The sequence below is a fragment of the Gallinula chloropus genome, assembly GCF_964237585.1.
Source record: "Gallinula chloropus genome assembly, chromosome: 11".
NCBI classification, from domain to species: Eukaryota; Metazoa; Chordata; class Aves; order Gruiformes; family Rallidae; genus Gallinula; species Gallinula chloropus.
In genome coordinates, this window is record NC_140096.1 from 22,520,058 (window position 1) to 22,539,052 (window position 18,995).

At 46.3% G+C, this 18,995-nt stretch overlaps 2 protein-coding genes across 2 annotated transcripts in view; both read left to right on the forward strand.

Moving 5' to 3' along the window:
* LOC311195923 (phosphatidylinositol-binding clathrin assembly protein-like) overlaps positions 1 to 5,559 on the forward strand; it is a 30,143-nt gene extending 24,584 nt beyond the window's left edge. Inside the window, exons 19-21 of the mRNA XM_084269372.1 lie at positions 99 to 155; positions 480 to 587; positions 1,161 to 5,559. Of these exons, the coding sequence (XP_084125498.1) occupies positions 99 to 155; positions 480 to 587; positions 1,161 to 1,175 (180 nt within the window). The 3' untranslated portion in view covers positions 1,176 to 5,559. The remainder of the gene's footprint in view (positions 1 to 98; positions 156 to 479; positions 588 to 1,160) is intronic.
* Positions 5,560 to 5,983: 424 nt separating this feature from the next.
* On the forward strand, positions 5,984 to 16,492 carry VBP1 (VHL binding protein 1). Its single transcript, XM_084269090.1, has 6 exons — positions 5,984 to 6,085; positions 11,012 to 11,136; positions 12,160 to 12,226; positions 12,690 to 12,788; positions 14,275 to 14,413; positions 15,307 to 16,492. Exons 1-6 carry the CDS (start codon positions 5,993 to 5,995, stop codon positions 15,375 to 15,377), a joined length of 594 nt encoding a protein of 197 aa, XP_084125216.1. The 5' UTR covers positions 5,984 to 5,992; the 3' UTR covers positions 15,378 to 16,492.
* Positions 16,493 to 18,995: the final 2,503 nt, after the last annotated feature.

Here is an 18,995-nt window from a genome sequence, read left to right on the forward strand (position 1 = left end):
TGAGTATTGAAAAATACATATTTTTCAGAGGTTTTTTTATATGAATTACTGGTATGCATGAGCTTGTCTAAAATATGTAAACATTTTCTTGATTGAAGGTACCTGCTCCTATCGCATACCCAGTGACCACACCTCAAGTGCCTGTATATGGAATGGTAAGAACTGTGACTGTCTTGATTCCTGTAAAACTCACTTGTTTCCTCCAGTGGGCTTCACGGCAGGCATTACTATGTGCATGTCATCCTGCAGCTCATAGGTATTGTTTCATAAGGTCAGTAGCATGTAAAGTCTAAAGCTTTTTTCACACTCTGCATTGGGAGAGATTGCTATCAGCTTTACACAGCAAGTAACACACAAGTTTTGACTTGTGTGTCTATATGCTTATTTTCTACTATAGTTACAGGGCAGAAAGGTGTATCTTCTAGAATTTGGTCAAATTCTGTATACCTGTTTTGTGGGGGTTTTTGTTTTCTGAACAGGTACCTCCTCAGATTGGAGCTGCTCCTTTGATGGCACCCCAGTCAATGATGTATACACAGCCTGGTCTAAGGCCGACAAATCCTTTTGCACCAGTTTCTGAAACTCAGGTGAACCGTTTTCTTCCATCTTGAGATCACATTGAAACTTTAGTCTTGGTAAAATCAACCAAATCTTTCATGAAGGGCTACTTAAGTATTTTCACACTTAATAGCGAGGGGTTCCTCAGTCAAGAGCAACAGCTTTGGCTGGTAAGGAAGAAAATTCAGTTAGTGAGGCAGTGTAGATGTAAGAAGCGATGTAAATGTGAAGAAGAGAGATTTAGTGGCTGTTTCCTAATTGTGCCAATATTAAGAAAATGGGAGTGGTGAAGATAGGTAGAATTTAAACATCCTATGAGATGAGCTAGATGCTTGGTTTAGTCTCGCTGACCAGGACAGTGGTGAAAGCTTTCTGGAGGGATCAAGCTGTGTGGAAATAAGGCATGGACACAAGATCATTCAAGTTGAAGAAACGCTGTACTCCTGCACATATTGGTCTTAATGTTCTTTGGGGTTTTTAAAGTGCCAGAATCTATAATCTTAACTTGCAAGTAACAAGGCAATTCACTGGATGCATAGTTCTAAAACTCTGAGAAATCTCTTGTGATTTAAGTGCATTAATATGTAATCTCTACTTCACAGATACAGTTCATGTAGAGCCGCCAAAGCAGCAAGTTGTGAGAACAACCAAATACTGGTAAAAAAAAAAAAAAAAAAGACTGAAATTCAATCTTTCCATGATGGATTCCTCAACAGGGCAACTGTTTTTTCCCTGTATAATATAATATTATTTTGAATTGCAACGCTTTACAGATTCTTGTTTATAACAGTCACTGCGGTGTGAAATCATGTTTCTTCACTGATTTTAAAAACTGTATTTTATTGTGGTTGAATCAGAAGGTGCCAGCTGGATTATCATCTTCAAAACTGAGAAGAGGGGTTACATATGGCTCTGCAACCTTATTCATCAGTGGATTACCTTGGGAAGTTAACTGAAGATGTCAGAGCTATTTATTTTGTCCATTAATTCCGTGGCTGTTGTAACCAAGACACAACACAAATGAAGTTGAGCAATAAAATTCTTATGTGCTCTAATAAATACTCTGATAGAGCAATGCTTGCATTATCATAAGGCCAATATTGAGTGAAATCAGACAGCTTTTTCACATTAGAATAGCTTATAGTAATTTGCAAACTTTATAATGTGAGTTTGAAATGCTGTGAATCAACAAGATATACATATTACATATATATATATATAAAATGAAATTACTCCATTGGTATGTCAGTGTTATGTGGCAAGTTGAAAGAGCCAGGCTCTGATATGGGCTGGAAATTCTGTGATGGAGCAGGGGAAGCAAGTGTGTTATGGAAGAGCATGAGCCCCCAGCAGGTGGGAGTAGCTGCACTTCCGTCGAGTAGCTTCTCTGCAGATAGCATTTTCCATAGCTCAAGGAAGAAAGACTTGCTGTGGGAGCCAGTGAATGTCAGTATCCCCAGTGGCAGCAAATGGGAGCAATTTGAAAATCTCATTTGCTAAAGGCAGATGAGACAAAAGATCCAGTTTTGGTTTGTTTTATTTTTAAGTCCATCAGGTCAAAAGAAGCAACCCATGCAACAGTGCTGACACTTGTCAACTGGCAACTATGTTGAAATTATCCAGCTGTAGAGAATAGCTTATGCTGCTTTTCTGAAATAAGAACCTAGTTGTAAACCATATAAAAGTAATTATTTTTAAATGTGTAAATATGTGCAAACTTTTAGATAATCTTTTCTTTAATGCTGCAGTAATCTTTTCCTTCTGTAGTAATTTCAAGGTAAAAAAGCTGTGTTTAAAAAATCCAGACTCTTTTTAGAGGAGAATCTTTTAAGTCAATTAATTTATGAAGTATGCTATTCATGATGGGTCAGATGTGTACAGACTTCTGGCACATCTTTTGTATTTAACAGTTATCATCCAAAACTGAAATTGGCTATGAAAATGCCTTACTGTGTGTTTTTCAATGCCTGATAAAAAGCGATAGCATTAAAGAGAGTTGTTAGCAGGTAAATGGAATTGGAAGCAATCTTTCTTCCAGCAGTGTTGTGGCAGAATACAATGAAAATCTCTCCTGTAAAATGAATTCTACTAAGGATTAATATTAAAGCAGGGGTTGTTTTTTTTTTTTAAAAAAAGTTCTCTATTGTTAGGATAAATAGCCCTTCAGACTAGCATGTCTCGTGTCTTTGGGGGCATGTATAATTGCAGAAATGTCTCTGACTCACACTAGAACTCCAAATAGGCCTGAAAATCTTGTCATACTGTTGTGTAGAGAACTTCTAAAATGCAGCACTACCCTCACAGTGAGAAGAAGCTTTCTCTTTTTATAAAATGCTTAATTCTGTCCAAAGACTGCAAAAGTAGGCTTTCTTAACTCTGTGGAAACACTTTTGCCAAGTGAAAATACATAAAAGAAACAAAATTACACACACACACACAGAGTCCTTCGAATCTGTAGCCACTAACCTCCTGGGAAATGCAACCTTGCAGAAATTTAAAACTTGGGGGTTCTTAGTATGTACTGATTTTTAAGAATTCGGACTGGTCTATAGGAATTTATTGTTCAAGTTTGAATTACAAAGGGCTTCAAGCTTTAATCCACCTTTTATTGGGTTGAACAATTGTACAGTTTTAAGCCAATGAGTTCTTCAGTGCCTATAGTAACCCTCCATGTGGTGAGGGAATAGATGCCATTTAGAATGGGTCACTGTGGTGAGGGGACTGTTTATTTAAGAAAGTGAATTCCACTGATTTTTTTATTCAGTATTGAAAAGTCTTGAGTTCAGATTAGACCAGTACATGTAGTAATAAATGTCTGGGCATTAATGACCAAGCTGAGAGCGCTACAAGCAGGCAGTTTCTAGCACTGTAAGCTTTTTGGTCTCTTTCTTATACCTGAGTTGTATAAGTAACAATCAGTTATTTTAATAAAATATGCAAATAAATGCCTGGCAAACTGTATAGTTGTTATAACTTTATTACAGAGCATTCTGAATATCTGGAATGTACTTCTCTCAGACATTGATCTAGTACTAGGTATAGTTTGCACTACTTCTAGCTTGCTCTGGATTTTTTAATGGTTCTTTGGTATGCTTTCTTGTAGCAAAGCTGTCTGATACCAATCTGTTTAGTATTAAAAAAGGAGAAACAGCCACAAAGTACACCACCCTAGAATCTTTATAAGCTACCTTTTTTTTAGTGTCATTCAGAATGTTTGATACATTAAAACACAACTCTCAGATTTATTCTTATGACTGTGTTGCTTTGCACACTGTTCTCTGCACAGAAGCGCACAGGGCTGTTTCCTGCCAGCCTCCCCCTTGTGTGCATACAATGGCAGTGTGTTGTGTTTAAGTAACATAGTTTGCGTGTCAGAAGTGAAAAACAAGGACTCTAGGATGCTGGAAGGCTTTTATGGCTCAGAATTTGTTCTCCCTAAAAACCACTTCGAAGACAAAGGTTGCTCATGAGGGTATCCAATAGCCCCCAGGAGTTGCGGACAGTAGTTGTGATGAGTAAAACTCTGAGGAGAGATGTATATAAATGTGACTTGCCCTTTCATTTCCTTCCACGGTGTTTGATCAGAATTCTGTTGTGGATACTTCAGAAAGCAGGTAACTAAGATGTCACCCCACGTTTCTGTGAACAAGGAGGAAGACTCAAAGCGTGCCCTGTGCTTTGCGTTGTACTGCAGTTGGGTCATTGAGCTTGTCGGGACTCTGCGCTGCTCCAGGGAGCCAGTCTTCTGTGGCATGTGCCATAAGATACCTTCTGGAGGAACTTGGAAGGGTTGGTTGTGGTATGCTTGTTGGACTTGGAAGCGTACCTCTTTTTAAATAACTGGGGTTTTCTAATGTTCTTTAGATATAGTTTGATTTTTGCCTCCAAGAAGTTACTGTTTTGGGGTTTTTTTTTTTCCAATTTTGGACACGTACTAGAGAATTCTCAGTTCTGTGCACATAGTGGTGGAATACGTGTAGGGAAAAATAACAAACGGACTTTTGTGTAAAAAACCCCCCACACAAAAACCAACAACAAACAAAATCGTGATGAGGTTGAATACAGGGTCTATCCCCATCTGGGTTTTTTGATGTGTGGCAGGGAGGGTGGGGTTACAATTAGAGTAGTAAGCACTGTGGATCGGTGCTTAATTTGTACATAAAAAGGAAAACTTTGTTTTGGGTAGTTTGTATTGTAAGGACAACATCTAAAGGCGCTGTGTATCAGTCATTTATTTCCATGTAAAAGATTATATTTTTGAGCAATGGAAACTGTACATGGTATCGTTTATACATTGCTGGTAACTGGGAATAGAAAACCTGTCGCTATTGCTCTGATGATGTATCTGATTTGTCCTTGGTATCTACATCACTACGCCGATTCTCATGATCATTTTAAAGAGATTGTAGTAACTGGTACAGTTACAACAGGAATTGTAACATCAGATCTTTTGGTGTATCTCAGACATGTATCCTTGTGATTAAGTTTAATCCTTTACCAAATCTTTGGCTGGAATTTACTCTTGGAGCACTGACACAATAGGTGCTGGAACAGATTTCCCTCCCCCTACCCCCCACGTTGCATTATTTATTTAATAGGTCTTGTTTTGTATGTTCTGTTTCTCCCCGTAACAGGTTTGTGCCTTTTATCGGATATTTATTTAAAAGGAGCTACTGTCCTTTAGGCTGTTCAGGCTTTTCTTTCTTTTCCAGATGTCTTCTTGTACAGCTGTTCCTTCCTTTTATAAGAATAGGGGCTGTGTGGATAATGTACTAGCGGTGGCCTGGAGGAGCGTGGGAGGGTTTCTGCTCCGCGGCCTAATCCTGCCCTGAGCAGCCTGCGCCCCAGCCCGCCCGCGGCGCCCACCCGTGAACTGTGGGGCGCGACCCTCTGCTCGCACGCGAACTGCCTGTTTTATAAGAACTGCTTCTCCCCCTCCTTTGATGAAACGAGTTTTGGAAAAAAAAAAAAAAAAGAAAAGAAATAAACTTTGGCCGAGGCGCGGAGTGTGTGACGCGTGGTCAGCGGGGGCTGCGGGCGCGGCGGGGGCCGGGGGAGGCGGGCTCTGCCCGCCGCTGCGAGCGCTGCGGGGCCTCGCCTCACGCCTGCGCGCCAAACGGGCACCGGCCGGGCGGAGCGCGCGTTGCTCGCGTCCCGGGGACAGGCGCCCGGCCCCGCCTGGGGGCTGTGGGCCCGGCGCGGGAGCTGCCGCCGCTCGGCGGTGTTCCTGGGGGAGCGGCTGCTGCCCGCCCCCTGCCCAGCCCGCCCATGGGCTCGCCCGTAGTCCCGCCTACCGCGCTCGCCTGCGCCCTCGCGTCATGGCGTCACTCAAAGCCCGACAGCCAATAGGTGGTGCGGTGCTCGGCGCTGGCGTGATGACGTATGACTGCGGCGTCCTAGCGGAGGCCCGCGCACGCACCGTCGGTTCCCCAAGATGGCGGCGGCCACCAGCAGCGAGACGGGGTGCGGCGAGGCGGCGACGGGCGAGAAGCGCGGCCCCCTCGGCATCCCCGAGGCGGTCTTCGTGGTGAGCGGCGGCCCCGCCGCCTGCGCCGCTCGCGCCCCGGCGGGGGGCCGGGGAGGGGGGGAGGGGGCTGCGCTCGGGCGGCGGGGCCCGTCCCTCGTGAGGCGGCACCTGCGGCGCGGCCTGGCAGGCGGGCGGTGCCTGAGGGAGCGCGGGCGGCGGGGAGGGTGGCGGGGCCGCTCCCAGGGCCCGCCCCGCGGGGCCGTGGGGCTGAGCGACGGCTCCCGGCCCGGCCGAGGTGGGGCCGCTGCGGCGCCGGGCCCAGTGCCGCGGGTTTGTCCCGCGGGCCCGGCCCGGCCCCGCCCCGCCCGGCCTGCGGTCTGGGCCTGAGACAGCCCCGTGCCGGAGCGCTTCGCTTCCTCCGAACCGGCAGCGCCCCGGGGGTGCGGGGCTCCCTTGGCCTCAGGGCTTTGGCAGAGTTAGTTGTTTATTGGGATGCCGCCCCGGCCTTGTGAAGTGTTCGGAGCGCCCTCGGATCCCCGTGTGGCTTCCCTGGCCAGCTCGCGTGCCGGAGGGGAGCGCGTTGTGAACGAGCCCCCGTGATCCCTGCCGAGCCCTGGTGCTGCACTCCTCACCGCTTCCGTTCCGTCGCTGCTCACGCTGTAGCGCACACCCAGCACCCGTCCTCGCATCCCCCTCTCAGCATCTCGCTCCTGCCTGTAGAGCAGAATCACTGCAGAAGCGACTGTGGTGGCCTGGGAGGTTTCAGGGCTTCTCAAAAACCATCAAACGTGTCTTGTTGTTTATCTGACTTTAGAAAGTGATTTACCAAGCGGTTAGTAATTCTATTGACTGCTTGAAAAGAAGAATTCATCGCCCTAAGTAGTGGCATAACGTCAGGATTAGCTGTTGCTCACTTTCTGCTATCAGTAGCTCTTGGAGTGCTGTCTGGATTGCTGCTTTATTTCGTTCGATCGATAAGTATTGATCTGACTGGCTGTGCCTGCCTGCCTTGGTGTCATATCAGAACACTGGATGTCTTTGTTTATCATGCTGCTTTACTACCCAGATTTTCTTGGGCTTTGAGAATCTCTGTTTCTCAGACCTGTCTCGATATCTTTGCCAGAGCTCTTTGGACTGGCCAGGAATAGATGGTTATCTGTTTATTATAGAAATAAACAGTTTGACTTGCATTTTGGTACTTCTAGCTGTAGTGCTTGGATGTGTCTTGCTAGGGTGCTGAGCAGACGGGTACAGGCGCTTCCTTTCAGTGCATCCAGGTCCCACATTCCCTTCAGTGTTCTTTAACAGTTACAATCTGGTAAATCTTGCTGGGCTGTAAACCTGTTGCTGCCTGCAGCTGACTTCCTTCTATCCCTTTACGAGAGACTAATGCAGCCCCAAGAGAAAGGAAAGGGCCATGACTTCAGCTGCCCAGCAAGATCATCATGACAGGACTTGTGGTCTGTGAGACTCCAGAGAACTGGCAGGGAACAGGAGGTAACCAGCAAACACTTTGAGCCTATCTGTCATGTCCCTTGTTTTCATGCTGGTAGCTGTTGATACAGTTTATGTTTGGTTCCACGTTGCTCCTTTCTGATAGTGGTGTGGGAAGTATTTCAGGGGCTGTACCCTGCCACCTGCGAGAGCTCTGGGCCAATGGCATGAGGTTCAACAAGAGCAAATGCCGAGTCCTGCACTTTGGCCACAACAACCCCAGGCAGCGCTATAGGCTTGGGGTGGAGTGGCTGGAGGACTGTGTGGAGGAAATGGACCTGGGGGTACTGATTGATGCACGGCTGAACATGAGCCGACAGTGTGCGCGGGTGGCCAAGAGGGCCAACGGCATCCTGGCCTGCATCAAAAATAGTGTTACTAGTAGGAACAGGGAGGTGGTTGTCCCCCTGTACTCAGCACTTGTGAGGCCGCATCTCGAGTACTGTGTTCAGTTTTGGGCCCCTCACTACAGGAAAGACATTGAGGCCCTGGAACGCGTTCAGAGGAGGGCTACTAAGCTGGTGAGGGGTCTGGAACACAGGCCTTACGAGGAGCGTCTGAGGGAGCTGGGATTGTTCAGCCTGGAGAAGAGGAGGCTCAGAGGAGACCTTATGGCTCTCTATAGCTTCCTTAAGGGGGGTTGTAGTGAGCTAGGGGTCGGCCTCTTCTCCCGTGTAGACAGCGACAGAACTAGAGGGAATGGTATCAAGCTGCGGCAGGGGAGGTTCAGGCTGAACATTAGGAAGCACTACTGCTCTGAAAGGGTAGTCAGGCACTGGAATGCACTGCCCAGGGAGGTGGTGGAGTCACCGACCCTGGGGGTGTTCAAGGAAAGACTGGACGTTGTATTGAGGGACATGGTTTAGTGGGAGCTAGTAGTAATAGGTGAATGGTTGGACTGGATGATCTTTTAGGTCTTTTCCAACCTTGATAATTCTGTGATTCTGTGATTCTGTGATTCATTCTGTGCTTCAGTTCTTTGTAACATTGTGTCTGGGTCCAAAGCCTGTTGAAGTTTCCTAAATCTGTTTTGGGAGGTGCTCTAATCACATGCAGATGACTGCAGAAGAGATACTCAGCCATGATCTTGGAGGACTTGGATGGAGACATTAAGATAGAATGTAGAATGTCTCTTATTCAAAATAGGCATCTGCTAAGAAGTTTTAAATGGTATTCTGCTCCACACAGTGAAAATACTGGTGTCTCCAGGGTGGATTTTATTACAGTTTTTTTCTTCAGAAAATAAGTTTCTGTTTCAAAAAGAGTGTAGGCTGTCAAGATGATAAAGATTTGCTGATCACTTGCTTGACATTCCACCCACCACATGCTACACGGGCAGTCTGACTGTCTTCAGAGATGGTTCCTTTTAAGTGTCTTGATTCAGTAGAGGCTCTTCAATCAGTTTATGGAGGGTGCCAGTTCTTAGGCATTGCTCACCAGAATCTCCTGCCTTTCCAGATTTCAGGTGACATTAAGCAGTAACTCGAGGACTCGTTGGAGTTTAAAAAGCATCCCAAACAGAACTTTCAACTCTTGTTTTCTTCCGAGCTGTTGTCCAGATGTTTCCAAATAAAATGCCTCCCTTATTCTGCCTCCCTTATTCTGCCTCCCTTATTCTGCCTTCCTTAGCGTGCATGTGGGTGGGAAAACAAGGGATGCAGATCTGGCAACATGCCTCTCTTGTCAGGTTCTCTGTATATGCCCATGGGCAATGATAGCTCTCTGCAGAGAGAATGCCTGCAGCCCTTTATTTGGGCCATCACTCAGAAGATAAACATACAGTGTGCTCTCCCACTCTGTTTCAGGGCTTCTACAGAGTGCTCACATGGCTTGGCTTCCAAGTTTGCAAACACTGTGTTATATGGTATGCAACAATGGTGTTTTTCCAGTGAATTTCCTTCCTCAAAAGCTAGAGATGAGTTTTGGCAGGTCCTTGCAGAACCTGTGAGGTGGTTCTGCAGTTGAGATGCTGCACGACACGCCCTTGAAGCAGGAATTGTGAGAGCATCGACACCCAGCTCTGCTGCAGAGCTGTGCTGTAAAGCTCAAAGGGACTTTGGCTCAGCCTTGCAGTTGGGTGACATGGGCCAAACCACGGGGCTTGGAAGTTGCATCTGGAAAACCTGTGTGGTAAATCTGAGCCCGCCTTGGGCTGGGGCTTTATGCAGTGGGAGGAGATCACCAGTATGTGGGGGCCTGGATTCACTTCTCAGCATCTTTATTTCAGGACTGGGGTTCTGTTTTGTCTGTACAAGCAGACATTAGCTGAGGGCTCTCTGCAGGCTTCATCAGGAGGCAGGAATTAATTGCTTCTTGTTCTGGCACCAGCGAGGTAGCTCAAGGTGTTCCTCACATGCTTCAGGTCTCTCCAGTTCTGTTGCACTGTCTAGATCCTGCTGTCTCCTGAAGTCTGTTGTGGAGTTGGCATTTCTGTTGCAGATTCCCCTGAAGGTGAGGAAGGTGGGTGACCTCTTACCACGTTCAGGAATTTCATGGGAAGTTTCTTTAGCCAAGAGACTTGCAGGAGTCATAACGCACGGAACCAGCTCTGTGTCTGATTTACTTCAGTAGTGTATTAGCCTTTGTCTGCTGTGAAACTACTTGGAAAGGAAACAACCAGATAAAAAGGAGAAGCTGAAGAGGCAGTAGGTTCCATCAAATGTTACAGCTGTGTAGACAAGTAAGGACAGAGTTACTCTGTGGGTGAGCGTGGTCATCTTGAATTGTACGTAGGTAAATGTCAGGGTCAGAAACACGCGGTTGATCTCTGCTGTGAGAGGCTGAGCATGATGCCTGCAGGCACATGAGCCCCTTCCTGGGAGTCTGAAGGAGCCACTTGCACAGGTCAGTATCCTTGCCTGCTCAGGCCTGTCTTCTCTTGCTGCTTCTCCAGTCGATGGTGGGACGGGCTGGAATTGTTCTCTAGAGGTTTCCGTGGCTTCCTGCTCACTACAGAAGGATCTGCTGAAGACAAGCTGTGTAGTACCAGGGAGCCTGCCTGAGTGCATGCTACAGTTTTCCTGCCTTTGCCTCTTTCTCTGCCACAACATGTTCGACCAGGCCATGATTCTTTGCCTTCATCAGTCTTATCCTAAATAGTTCATAATCTCATTACCCATAGAGAAGCTTTATCCCTGCTTTACAGCCATGAAACCAAAGTTTAGCTGTGGTCTGAGGATACCCATCCCTGTTGGGTGTCATTTGACAGGAACTGGGACTAAATGCAGTGCTAATGAGGTACTAGCAGATCTGGGTATGAAATAATCCTTGCACCTATTCTGAAATTCCCCACCAAAAAAAAAATAAGGGGGGAGGGGGGAAGTGAAAAGTTGTCTAAGAAAGGAAACAAACTTATTTTGTACTTCAGAAAAAAGGAAGTATGTTTACATACAGAAACCCCACTAGATTTAGCTTCAATGTGATGATAGCATGACTGTATGTAGGCTTTCTGTGAAACTCTTCTAACACTCAGGGTTTCTTTCTCCCTTAAAGGAAGATGTAGATTCTTTTATGAAACAGCCTGGAAATGAGACAGCAGATGTAGTTCTTAAGAAGTTGGATGAACAGTATCAGAAGTATAAATTTTTGGAACTTAATCTTGCTCAAAAGAAAAGGAGGTAAGTCATAATTTTCAGAATTGAGAAATATTTAGCACAGTTCTATTTTTAAGAAAATAAGCCTATTTTTTTTTAAATATGCCAAGAAGTAAAAAAATTGATGTTAGGAGAGCTAGTATTTGCAGTACTTTGAGGAGAGCCCAGCTTTTTTGCTTTCTTCCTCCTGAGAATTACATTCAAAAGAACTTACACTGTTGCTGAATTGGTCCTTAACCTTTAAAGCCAAAAGGTACTGCTGTAGTCTCTCAATCTTGTCAGCCAACTGTAAATAGGAACAGGTTTTTGTTAAATGACTGCTGTGTCGAGCTTGTTGCTGTAGCTTTAGTGATGTCCTCTCTCTTGAGTAGCCTCAGTCTTGATCTGAAACTAGGCAAGAAGCAAATTTTTTAAGCTAAAGTCAAAGCTTCAAGTAGTATTTTATTTAGATTCAGCTTCTTTGATGGACAGACCCCCCTCAGAACTCCCAGCTGGAGACCTGCTGCCACAGTCACTGCTGTCCGAGCCGCTGGCTGCAGGGGAGGGCGGCATCTCTGCGGGGCCGCTGCGAGCGTGGGGAGCACCTGGAGCTCTAGAGAGAGCTTCCTTTCTGACAGGGCCCTGGAGCTCTAAGCTGTTTGTTGGAATGGTGTGTGGACCTCAGGAGAAACACCCGTTTTTGTTTTACCAACAGTGCTTTTGTTGTGTGTTTCTGCTGAGGTTTCCCTCTCCTCCGAGATGAGAAATACCCCACAGTGTGTAGCAAATAGGCACCTGTTCCTGGTGACGCGTGTTTGTTGCAGTTGGAAAGCTGTATGTACCTCTCAGCTTCAAGAAACTGGGGAGCCTCAGTGTGACAAGAGGCAGGCAAAGCTGCAGCAGTGTCAGTACATGCTGCATCCTTCAATCTGCATTTGTAAGCCTGGGAAGCATTAAGTTACAGGTTTTAAAATAGAGGTTGGGTTGTATAATAAAACGGATCAATTGTTTAGGAAACTTTGTGTGTCTGTGTAAAATAATGAATTTATGACTGTTGTTAATTCACAGGCTAAAAGGTCAGATTCCTGAAATTAAACAGACATTAGAAATTTTAAAACACATGCAGAAGAAAAAGGTAAATTATTTTGAATATCTAATGAGTAAGAGAAAAGCTAACTTCCTTTCCACCCTAACAGAACAGATTGCAAGAAATGTTTTGGAGAGCACACTTAATATGCCTTTATAAATAACAGAATTGTTTTTAAAGGTATGTAGTACTTTTTGAAAGCTAGTTCATAAAAAGTTAATGCTTGTAATGCAAACTTCACTTTTAATAGTGTATAGATTGCAGCTAAGCTTTGATTTGATCTCTGTTCTTTACAGAGATATCTGTTTTGTTTTTAAATGTGTCTTTTAAAAATGCTTTATACTTGGAGCTCTAGCTTTAATGTTGAAGTAAAATTATGTAGAGTTCCACTAAAGTTAATGCTGTATCAGGGGCAAAAAGCAGAAAAGTGTGCTCTTTACTGTAAGTTTTATGCCTTTGACATAAGTTTCCAGTGAAAATAGCAATTTTAAGTTTTATCATTTGTCTTAAGGATTCCACAAATCCAATGGAAACCAGATTTTTATTGGCAGATAATCTCTACTGCAAAGCTTCAGTTCCTCCTACAGATAAAGTTTGTTTGTGGTTGGGGGTAAGTAAAATGGAACTTTCTCTGCAATTGTTTAAGTAACTTACAAAAGGTGTGTGAAAGACACAGTCTCCTCTGTGCTGGTGGTGCCTGTGGGCATAATTCTCTGTGTGTGTGTGTGTGTGTCTGTGTCTGTGTCTGTCTGTGTGTCTGTGTGTCTCTGTGTGTGTGTCTGTCTGTGTGTGTGTGTTTGTGCACAGCAGCGCTGTGTCCTGTGGGCAGGGCAAACCCAACACACAATTTCAACCTCTTAGTGAAGGTTTCATGTTCAGTTCTAATTGGGGCCAGAACAGCAAGGCTGCAGAGGATTTGTGCTGAAGAGCTCAAAACACAGATTCCAAATTTTTTAAGCAGTATCATGTTGGGATATTTCGTATTCAGAGGGTTCCTTCTGCATGGAGATGACCTGCTGATCCTTATTTTGAGACTTCTAAATCCCAGAGGTTCCCAAATCGCTGTGTTGGCTGTCAGACAAGACCCGGTAGGACAGAAACATTGTCACGTGCAGCATCTGGACTGATTGAGCAGTTTACTCCCACCCTCTCCCACTTCTTTTCTGCCATAAAAGGAGAAGCTTTGTCTGATAGCTGTTGCTTTCAGGAGACTATCCTCAGAATTCACACAGACTGACTTCCAGGGAGCATCCCAGGTGTATTTTGTAACAGAATATCAGGAAAAGCACATCCTACTGATGGCTGGTACAGAAAAGCTGTAACGTGATGCCAGAGTGGTTTTACCACACTTGGGAGTTCTTGGCCCTTCTGCCTTTAGCCTCCTGGTTGTCTGCAGGCTGCATGCTGGGCTATATGTGTTGCCAGGGTTGGGGAAACCCTGTCTTCCCAAGGCTTTGAAGGAAGAATGGCTTGTCTCACTCTTGCAGCTTTGGCAGCATTCCCTCGGATCGTGTCTAGTTGGTACTTGGCTCTGCTCAGTGCACAGTTCTTGGGTGGTCAGAGCTCCCTGGTGCATCGTCCCTCTTTCATCTCTTCCTGTGGTAGCTCCTTATAAGTCAAGATTTATAACATACCATGGTACAGGACAGGACTTTGACACCTGCTGTATCTTTAAATACCTGTTCTTGTTAAGGCCCATTAGGCTGTTTCTGCACAGAGAGATCCTAAAGTTAATCATGAATGCAACAGAAGTTGTTTCTAGAGCTGCGTGGCACTTGAAAGGTGCCGCTAAGAAAGGTGGAATCTCTCTTCTCAGATACAGTGAAGAAGAGGGACTGGTACTGAAAAGCTGACTGCAGTTGCAGGGACAGAAATCCCTTGCTGCTTAGCTAGAGGAGATGTTTTAAAGTCACCAGATTATTACTCTGTTGCTGAAATGGAGGTGGCCTCAAGTGGATTCTGGCATTGCTGGACTTGAATCTTCCTTTCTTGCCTTGTCAGGACAACCTTTGGGTAATGGGAGAGGTCAGAAGTAATGGCCTGAAACAAGCCTGCTGTGGGAGTTAACACTTCTATCAATCTTTCTTTTTTTTTAGGCCAATGTGATGCTTGAATATGATATTGATGAAGCTCAGGCTCTGTTAGAGAAGAATTTGTCAACAGCCACAAGAAACCTCGATCTTCTAGAGGAAGACCTGGATTTTCTTAGAGATCAGTTCACCACTACAGAAGTCAGTATCCTTTTTATGTATTTGCAGGACAAGAGGTGCATGTCAAAGCTGATGTACAGGAAATCCTCAGTCTCCTGACACAGGTCTGTCTCAGACTGGCTGCCCTTAAATTTCCGCCACAGTGTTTCCAGCACTGAGGGTTGTGTGTCAGCTGTAACAGAGCTTGTGTTGGTGTTTGGGTCCCTGTGAAACCTCCTGCAGTGGTTGCAAACCTCGATTGGGAGCAGGTTGGGAGCCTAGATCGGTGCTGTGGCCTGATGGTCAGGTGGTCACTTCAAAGCAAAGCGACTCTTCCTTCCTCTTTGGAGCTTGGGAATATTGTTCTGCTGCCACTGTAGTGTTCTCCAAGCATCACGAGCCCTACTGCAGTGAGGCTGGCTTAGGCATTGCTTAGCCTGTCATTTATTTCTCTATGCCATCAGCAACCCCTGCAGGGGTGTGGGGTCATTGGGGCTTTTTTATCCTTTCTACTTAGAAGCTGGTGTAATGGTGAGGGTAGCCATGGACCGAAGCCTGTGGTTTGCTACGTGAGAGCACAGCTACTTGTTATTTTAAGAGGATGGGTGGGATCCCTTAGTGCTGCTGGTGTGAGGGTGCTGGCGGGGGGCAGATGCCGCTGCTATGGCTGGGCTGGCTCAGATGGGAGAGGAGCAGCTGGAAGTGACACTACAAGTGTGTTTCTCTGCGGTGTCTTTTTGGAGATTTCCAAGTGAATGGTGGACCCGCTGCAGTTTCTGAGCTGACAGTGTTCCTGGGCGTCAGGGCTTTGCACTGTCAGCCCTTCCATTGGATGGTTCCTGTGTTGCCTCTTACAACTAAGTGAAATGGGGTCAACTCCAGAAGCTGCTTTGCCCTTTTTTTCCTTTGTTCCTTTTTTCCTTAATCCCACCCCCTCAGATATGGCTAGAGTTTACAATTGGGACGTAAAGAGAAGAAACAAGCAGGACCCTTCCAAAAACAAAGCATAGTTTTGCCAATTTTAAATGTGGTTTCAGTTTCCAAATATTTTTTATTTAAACCCCCCCAAGATCATTCTCAAGGGACTGAGTTACTTTAAGCATTTCGGTAAATGGTAAAATATATAAAAAACTACTGGTGACACCATCTTATTTATTTGTAAACTCTAAATTGGGGTCCGTGCATGCTTCATGAAATGAATTCTTTGAAAAGGCACCACACAGTCCAGCAAAGGACACAGTATTTTGATCAGACCAGTCTGTCACAAATTTCTACCTGAAAGCTTGTCTGGAAGTTCTGGGGCAGGTATGACGCGGGGTCTGGCGCGCCAGGCGGTCGCGGCAGCGACACAGGGCTTTCCTCTCACCTCTGTGCACGGCTGGCGAGGTTCCAGCCGCGCTGGGCTGGGAGGACCTTGTGCAGCTCTCCTGTTCTAGGAGACAGGAGCACACACAGCGAGGGCTGGGGTGTTGTTTCAGTCTGTTACTTGGCAGCACCGACCCGGGGACGTTCCTGGAGAGCCACCTCGGAGGAACTTCTGGTAGCTGCGGGTTAGTTACCTGCCCCTTCCCGAGCCCTCAGCACTCCCGTGACTCGTCCTCAGAGGGAGCGGTGAAGGGAGCCGGGAGCACCAGCCGCGGGTCACCACACCCTGTTCTTTTTCCTACACCTGCAGACTTTGCTGTTGGGTTGGGGTTTTTTTTGCAAACACGTTGAACAAGGACACTGGTGGCCTGTGAAGGAGAAACCCCCATCGCCCACCCCTTAGCCCCTGTCTGGTGAAGATGTCTTAACGCCCTCAGCCTCTGGGGTGGTGAGACCTGGCTGAGATGAGATGAGGATGGTTTGCTGAAGTGTGACTTCTGGTGTTCAATTGGAGTAATTTTTGGTTCTGATGAAGCCTTGCAAGATTGTTGCCTTTTACCTCTGCAGTTTCTTTCTAAAATGAAATGCTCAGTGGTGATGTCAGTGGCTAATACTCACAGTCTGTGACCGAGAATACAGGTTTTGCTGCAGAAATAAATGCAAATGTTAACTGTTTGATCTTCATGTAAGAGACAATATACCTGTAAATTTTTTTGTACTTTTATTTCATGATATTAAAATAGTAAAACTAAACAGCTGTGGCAAACACCTGTTTTTGTGCATCTTTCTTTGTGCAGGACAGCATGGCGTGTGATTGTGTGTGATCTTTTGGAAGGTTTCCCTCCCTTAACTGGGGGCTGGGTGAAAAATGGGTTGAAGCAGCAGCCAGGAGCAGTGTGGCTGCTGAATGGGCAGGGAGTGAGTCAGCACGTCGGAATTTGCAAACAGAAGCAACTGCTGTGGCAGCACCCTGTCTGTGGGAGAGGGGGGGCTGCAGGCTGGGCCTGGAGCAGGCAGATCTTGACCACCCTCAGGGTAAGTACCTGGGGCCTGACGCTGATCACATCCTTCCAACTGGAGCACAGAAATGTTGCCATCTGATGTATTCCAGGGCGAGGTGAGGTGGGATGTGGGGCTGCTCCCAGCCCAGGCTGCTTCACACCTTCTTCCAAAGAGCATCAGCTTTGTTGGGAAAGGCAGCTGGAAACACCTCCCAAGTTCTCAGGCAATTCCTCCTTATTTGGGATTAAGGAGAGCCCAGCAGGTTCAGACACGCTCCCGTGCCTTCCCCTGCCCTCCAGCAGGTCTGAAGACAGCAACCAGCAACCACCTTTCTGCTGTGAAGCATTTCTGCACAAGCAGAACATGGAGTGTGCAACTGCCAGAGACCGGCTGCTGGGGATGGGGGATGGGGGCAGCATCAGAGTTAGAACTGCTCTGTAGGGGGAGCGGTGGGGGGTGGCTGTGGCCACTGTAACTCGTTTTGGGTGTTCAGTGATAAAAGAAATTTAAAAAACAAGTAGAACCGCTAGAGAAGCAGCAGGGCTGCCCCATGGCTGGTCCTGGTTGGGTACTGGTTGGGCAGCTGAGGTACCTGCTGCTGGGAAAGGCCTGGGAGCAGGGAACCACGGCTGATTCTGGCTCCTGCAGTGGGGAGCAGGGAGCAGGGGCTTGGTCTGGGGGGTTTCTTCTGGTTTAGGAGGGCCAGTGTTGCTGTAGCTGTGCTGTTTTCTCTGCACCAAGCAGCAGGCTGGTTCCTTTGAGAAACGCAGCAACACTGCAGCACCGAGTGCCCAGCTGCTGCTGGGCCGGTCACGTCAGACCTTCCCCTGTAGCTGGGGATTAGGAGCGGGACAGGTAGAGGGTGGCTGACTGGTAAAGGGGGGGTGGTGGGGGGAAGAAAAATAAACCACCAAAGTTTCTTTACAAGTTTTGAATTTCACATTATCACGTAGTAACCATTTTGCTAAATACAAGCATAGCTTCAGTCACGTACAGACAGCTAAATACAGCAGTATGTTCACATTTCGTTACAGTGCATAACAGAAAGCAAGGGAAGTGTATAGTATGCTTTTATTCCAGAGGGTCTGAGCAATTTCAATCTAACATGCAGATTGTTTTTAACATGTGGCAGAGACCACAGAAAGTTAGCTTTTGCTTTTTTTTTTCTTTTTTTGTCCTAGAGTAAAAGCTCCTGCCCTGTATCCCATGGAGAAGGTATCACCATCTGGTTTCCCTGCATCCCTCTCGCACCAGAGGTCAAAGCGTTAAAACTGGTTTGTTAGAAAAGAATTCTTAGCGTATCCTATAAGTTCTTCATCTTAGAAAAAACATTCCAAAGTTTGTACAGATGAATCTACACTTCCTATATTTCAGTAAGCTGTCTAGAAAATGCAAGGAATTAGAAAAAGATGTATATAATGGTTTCTCTATCCTTTAATAGAACCGTTCATCACCTCTAAGTAGTCAAGACTTCATACATTTTTTTCTGTACTGTTCCTCTTTAGAATTATGACACCTGTATTTTTGAATTGAAGATTTACTCTGAGGGCTTGAATTTCTGCCTGGGAGCAGTAAAGGTGAATGGCCAAAACCCATTACATAAAATCTTGGCTGTCTCATGAAAAGCAAGCTCCCCCCACCCCCACACTGGCTGGGTTCCTGCATGGAGAAATAGACTCTTACTATTGCTAAAAGCCGTTTGAGCCACCCTCTACCTGCCTTACTGTAGCACTCCAGCTTTGCCCTCAGGGAGCTCCTACCCTGAGCCAGGAAACCTAAGACACCTTGTGAACATCTGGACCCTGAAAGACCAAAGTGGTTGCTTGGTGGACTCTCCAGTCGAAGAGGGATGAGCCAAGCCCTCCTGCACTCGCTTGCCCTGCCTTCAGCAATGCGACTAACAGACCTTGCTACAAGCAAACCTTGCGCTCTCCACTGGCATCAGCCCCTGAGAGCCCCTGGCAGCCAAGCTCCTGTGGTGCTCTGCATCAATCTTCTCCAACCTAGAGTTTGTAAAGGGACGGATGGATTGACTTCTGATTGATTGATTTTTTTTGTTTTACTCTTCAGGGCACTCAACCACAACTGACTCCACCTGCCCTCCACTGGGCTTTAGCACAAGGGTTTGGATAGGTTTATAGCCTGGTGCAAGCAGGGTTAGCAGCCACACAGAGACAGGGAGGTGCTAGATCCCTCCCAGAAGGTGAGACACTGCTGGTCCCCCCCAGAGCCCTGGAACTCACGTAGTTCCCAGAACACTG

What these genes read in the sequence shown, in the direction of transcription:
- VBP1 (XM_084269090.1), top strand. Translation starts at nt 5,993, where the DNA reads ATGGCGGCGGCCACCAGCAGCGAGACGGGGTGCGGCGAGGCGGCGACG. An exon ending in TCCCCGAGGCGGTCTTCGTG is followed by an intron (nt 6,086 to 11,011) that starts GTGAGCGGCGGC and finishes TCTCCCTTAAAG; the next exon opens with GAAGATGTAGATTCTTTTAT. An exon ending in AACACATGCAGAAGAAAAAG is followed by an intron (nt 12,227 to 12,689) that starts GTAAATTATTTT and finishes ATTTGTCTTAAG; the next exon opens with GATTCCACAAATCCAATGGA.